This window comes from Crocuta crocuta, unplaced genomic scaffold, assembly GCF_008692635.1.
Source record: "Crocuta crocuta isolate KB4526 unplaced genomic scaffold, BGI_CrCroc_1.0 scaffold1282, whole genome shotgun sequence".
Classification (NCBI taxonomy): Eukaryota; Metazoa; Chordata; class Mammalia; order Carnivora; family Hyaenidae; genus Crocuta; species Crocuta crocuta.
Genome location: NW_027532016.1, coordinates 2,644 through 7,911, shown reverse-complemented (window position 1 = coordinate 7,911; position 5,268 = coordinate 2,644). Strand labels below are relative to the sequence as shown.

The 5,268-nt window shown below is 34.1% G+C and overlaps 1 protein-coding gene across 1 annotated transcript in view; it reads left to right on the top strand.

The window, feature by feature from the left end:
* The window catches only part of LOC144241633 (protein POF1B-like), a gene marked incomplete at both ends in the record, with an annotated part of 34,486 nt that overhangs the window by 27,423 nt on the left and 1,795 nt on the right, over positions 1–5,268 (top strand). Inside the window, 2 exons of the mRNA XM_077776186.1 lie at positions 427–501; positions 4,655–4,747. Of these exons, the coding sequence (XP_077632312.1) occupies positions 427–501; positions 4,655–4,747 (168 nt within the window). The remainder of the gene's footprint in view (positions 1–426; positions 502–4,654; positions 4,748–5,268) is intronic.

The window sequence follows — 5,268 nt, the reverse complement described above, 5'->3', positions numbered from 1 at the left end:
GTCTGTAGTAAAATTAATTTTTAAAATAATTTGTTTAAGTTTATTTTGAGAGACAGAGACAGTGTGAGTGGGGGAGGGTCAGAGATAGTGGGAAAGGGAGAGAATCCCAAGCAGGTTCTGCACTGTCAGCACAAATACCAGTGTGGGGCTTGAACTCACCAAACCATGAAATAATGATCTGAGCCAAAACCAAGAGTTGGATACTTAACTGACTGAGCCACCCAGGTGCCCCTATAATCAATTTGTCAAAAGTAAGAACGATCAGGCTAGAAATGAAGTTGGTAACAACTATCACCCAAAACGTGAAATAATTTTTTGATGTTCCTAAAAATATGCTCTCTTGCACAAAAGTTTGTGAACTGCAGACCCTACAATTACAATATTCTTGTGTATCTGTTCAATATATAAGCCTCTCTTTTCTTACAGTCAGAAGACATTGAATCCTTGATTCCCAGAGGATTGTCAGAGTTTACAAAACAGCAAATTCGCTATATTCTACAGGTGAGATAGGGTTAAGAGTGGGTGTGAGATCAACAGTGACAAACCACTAGCCAAGAAGGCTTCTCTTAATTGAGAACAGAAAGTGCTATAAATATCCTCTCAGCGTGACTTTAGCTGTCTCCCACAAATTATGGTGTATATTTTCATTTTCTCTCCATTCTATGTACTTTTTAGCTATGTGTACACTTCTGCTTTGACTTGTGGATTATTTTGAAGTATGTTATTTAATTTCAGAGTGCTTAGAGATTTTCCTGTTGTGTTTCTGGTATTGATTTTTAGTTTGATTTCCCTATACCCAGAAAATATATTCAATATGAGATCAATTGTTTTTAAATGGTTAAGTTTCATTTTATGGTCAAGGATATGGTCTATCTTAGCGTAAATTCCATGGGCACATGAAAGAATTAGATACTTTGATTGATGGGTTAAGTTGTTAATGTTAAATTCTTATACATTTTTGCTCATTCTCTGCCAAGTAGTGCTTACCAGTTGCTGAGAGAGGCATATAGAAATATTCAGTTATAATTGTGGACTTGTCTTTTTTTCTTTCAATTCTATCAGTTTTTAAAGTTCTATACATTTTGCAGCTCTTTTGTTTGGTGGATAAACATTTATGATTTGCTATGTATTCTTGGTGAATTGACCCTCTTATCATTATGTAAGGGTCCCTCTCTGTTCCTGGTAATTTTCTTTGCTCTGAAGTCATTTTTATCTAATATCAATATAGCACTCTTGTTTTCTTTTTATTAATGTTTGCATGGTATACCTTTTTTCCCCCAACCTTTTACTTTCATTATATATTTTTAAATTTTCATTATATTTGAGGTTAGTTTCTTGTAGAAAACATGTCGTTGGGTCAAGCTTTTTTTTATCACTCTGTAAATTTCTGTCTTTTAATTGGTGTATTTAGACCACGTTGCAATTATTTAATTGTTAGGGCTAGGTCTGCTATTTTTATTTTTTTGTTTTCTGTTTGTTCTATTTGTCTTTGTTGTTTCACTGTTTTTTTGTCTTGCCTTACTGTTGATTAGTTGAACATGTTTTATAACTTCATTTTTATTTATCTCTGATATTTTGAGTATATCTCTTAGTATAGGCTTTTTAGTGGTTGCTCTAAGAATTACATTATATATCCATAATTTTATCCCAGTATATTAGTGTCAACATTTGGTCAGGTTCAGTGAATTAAAAAAAAGTTTGCTTCCTTTATCTCTCTTTACTTTCCACATTTATAACATAATTATCTTAAATATTTTCTCCCCATGCATTGAGATCCACCTCAGACAGTGTTATAATTTTTTGCTTCAACCATCAAACATAATTTAGAAAATGCAATAGAAGGCAAACCTACTCTGTTTATCATATTATTGCTTAAGATGTTATTTCTTCCTTTTTGATGTTCCAAATTCCTTTCTTTATCATTTTCTTTCTCTTCAGAGAACTTCCTTCAGCCAGTTAGGATAAGTCTGTTAGTGACAATTTTTTTCAGTTTTTTTCATCTGCTAATGTTGTGATTCCCTTTTAATTCCTAAAGGATATTTTCATTACATACAGAATTTGTAGTTGACAGTTCTTTTCTTTGAGCACTTAAAAAATTGTGTGCTGTTTCCCTCTGGCTACTAAGATGTCGTCTGATGAAAAATATGCTGTCATTTGAGTTGTTATTACCAATAGTTAAGGTTTCTCTTGCTGCTTTAAAGATTTAAAATTTATCTTTAGTTCTAAGAAGTTTGACTGATTTTTCTGGGCGTGGATTTCTTTGGATTTATCTTATTTGGAATTTGCCCAACTTCTTGAACCTATACTTATAATTTTTGCTAATTTGGGGAAGTTTACAGCCATTATTTCTTCAAATACTTTTTCAACTCCACCTTTTTTCTTCTATGTTTCCAGGACTCTTATGGCATGCATATTAGATATGTGTTATACTCCCACAGGTCTGTGAAGCTCTGTTCAATTATTTTCTAATGCAATTTTTCTCTGATCTGATTAAGTACCATTTTACAATTCTATTTTTAAGTTCACTGATTCTTTGCTCTGTTCTTTCCATTTTATTTTTTAGTCCATCCATTGAGGTTTTTGTTCTCTTTTTATAGTTATTGAGTTTTATAATTCTAAAATTCCCATTTAGTTATTCTTTATATCTTCTATTTCCTTTCTGAAATTTTCTCTTTTGTTGCTGAGACTTTATTTTTGTTATAAATCTTAATTTTTATTTATGTTTATGATGACTACTTTAAAATCCTTGTCAGACAATTCTAACATTTCTATTATCTTGATATTGGCATCTGTTAATTGTTTTTCTTGCCAAGGTAAAGTTTTCCTGGTTCTTAGAATGACTAGCGATTTTTTTAAATCAAAACCTAGACATTTTGAGTATTATGTTATGACTCTGTATCTTATTCATATCTTCTGTTTTAGTAAGCTTCCTTTGACACTGAAACAACAGAAGACATGGGATCACTACGTATCACTATCAGCTGTGGGTGGAAGTCCAGGTTCCCCACTCAGCCTCTGTTGACACTGATTAGGGGAGGAACTCCTTGTTCCTCTTGGGCAAGGGTAGAAATTGTGGTTCTCTACTAAGCCCCCACTGATTTCACTCTGGTTTGGATGTGGAAAAGTGCCTCATTACTGTTCCCCAGTTGGCCTCCACTGACACTGCAAGATGAACATCCTCATTTCTGTTGGGCAGTGATAAAAGTCCTGACTCTTCACTGAGAAACTTCTGACATCACGCCAGCAGGGAGTTGAAGCAGTGTATTATTAATACTGGATAAAGTGAAAGCCTAGGCTCCTTTCATACTCTTAACGGAACCACAGTACTGGGTGACTCATTTTTTCCCCAGTGGGGATGAACTTCCCATCTCTCCACCCTGCTTTCTCTAACACCAACATGATAAGTGGTGTTAGTGGGCCTTTTTAGAGCCTGGTAAGGGAGAAAGTCAAGGTTCTCTCCTTGGCCTTTGATGGTTTGGATGACAGTAAAGTTAAAAATTATTCTCTCTGGTGTTCAATTGGAATAACTCGTTATTATCTACAAGTTCTCTGCCTTGCTAGGCTGCTCTTTTCATGGTCCTTTGGCTAGAAAAAACACGCTTTTCTAAAGACTTTTGTTGTCTGTCTCCAGTAGTGTTTCTGGGTTACAGGCTTCTCCAACACCAGTCTGTGTGATACATGAAGCAAGAAGAAAACCAGGAACTCACTTCTCTGTTATTTTTTAGGTACAAATATTCCTAACCAGGTTTTCTTCTTTCCACCTTTCCAAGTCTTTTTTGTTTGTTTGCTTGCTTGTTTTATACATAGTAATGTCCAGGGCTTTTAGTTATCCTTAGCAGGAGGAACAAGGAAAATTATTTCTATTCTATCTTACCCAAAACGGAAGTTGCTTGTTTTTTAAACCATTTTTTTAAATAAGTGAGTTTAATCTAGTTAAAAGGCTTTTCTCCCTCCTCTTTAAAATTTGAGATGTTTCTTTTTTAAATATAGTTTATTTTATTTTTGAGACAGAGAGAGACCGAGCATGAGCGGGGGAGGGGCAGAGAGAGAGGGAGACACAGAATCTGAAATAGGCTCCAGGCTCTGAGCTGCCAGCACAGAACCCGATGCGGGGCTCAAACCCATGAGCCATGAGATCATGACCTGAGCCAGAGTCAGACGCTTAAACGACTGAGCCACTCAGATGCCCCAAATTTGAGATGTTTCTATACTTCAAGGCTAAACTGAATTAATATTTTATTCTTCTCACCTCAGGAAAAATCCATGCATTTGGCAGCACCTTACGGATATGCATTTTATTATTTGAAGTTTGAATGCCTCATTTTTTTAAATCTTTAAATAAACAATAAAAGCGAATTTAAGAATTTGCTGATAGATTTCTGTCTTGTGAGAAAGATGATACTTCATCATGGAAAAAATAATAGATCCTTGTTCTAATCACATAGCTATTATCTCTTCAGGAATGTTGATTGGATTACTTGTACATGTTATTGACAAATAGTAAGCTGTGTATTACTATTCTAATATTGCTATATAAAAAATAAAACTTTAAATAACTTTGTTTATGGGAACAGAAAAATAAGACTACTATTACTTACATAGCCTATTTGTAAATGTTATTAAATACAAACCATCAATCGTTTTCTTCCTCCAGATGAGGGGCATGTCTGATAAATCACTCCATCTAGTGCTGTCCACATTCAGCAACATACGAGAGGAGCTTGGACATCTTCAAAATGACTTGACAGTAACACTTATTTTTATTTTTCTTTCCAAAGCCTTACTAGTTCCTACCTTCCTAACATAGAATTGAAGTCATTTAATCTACCTTGCAAAATTCAGTACAATGCAACAATATTATGCTCACCCAGACATATTTTCGTGAAACAATTACTTGGGGTTGAGAGAGGAAATAAGAGCTCCCCAATGTCAAAATGAAAAAAAAGTAGAGTATATACTTATTATTTAGTTTATCACTAAGGTAACTTAATACCAGCCAAGAAGTAGCTTGCAAAATTAGAATAATCTAACCCATTGAATGGGAATCTCCTCTTTTTCTGTAATGATAAACCATACTTTAAATTTATTTGAATACTTGAAAACTATTTTTTCCAAGAAGTTAACCTTTTTAGTTGGTGTTCTAGGTCCCGTTATCTAAATACATTTAGAATACCTTTTATACAATGAATCACTTCTTAAATCTGGAGTGGGTTATTTCATTTCTGGGTTCTGATGAACACATTTTGACTTTACTTTGAAAACTCACCA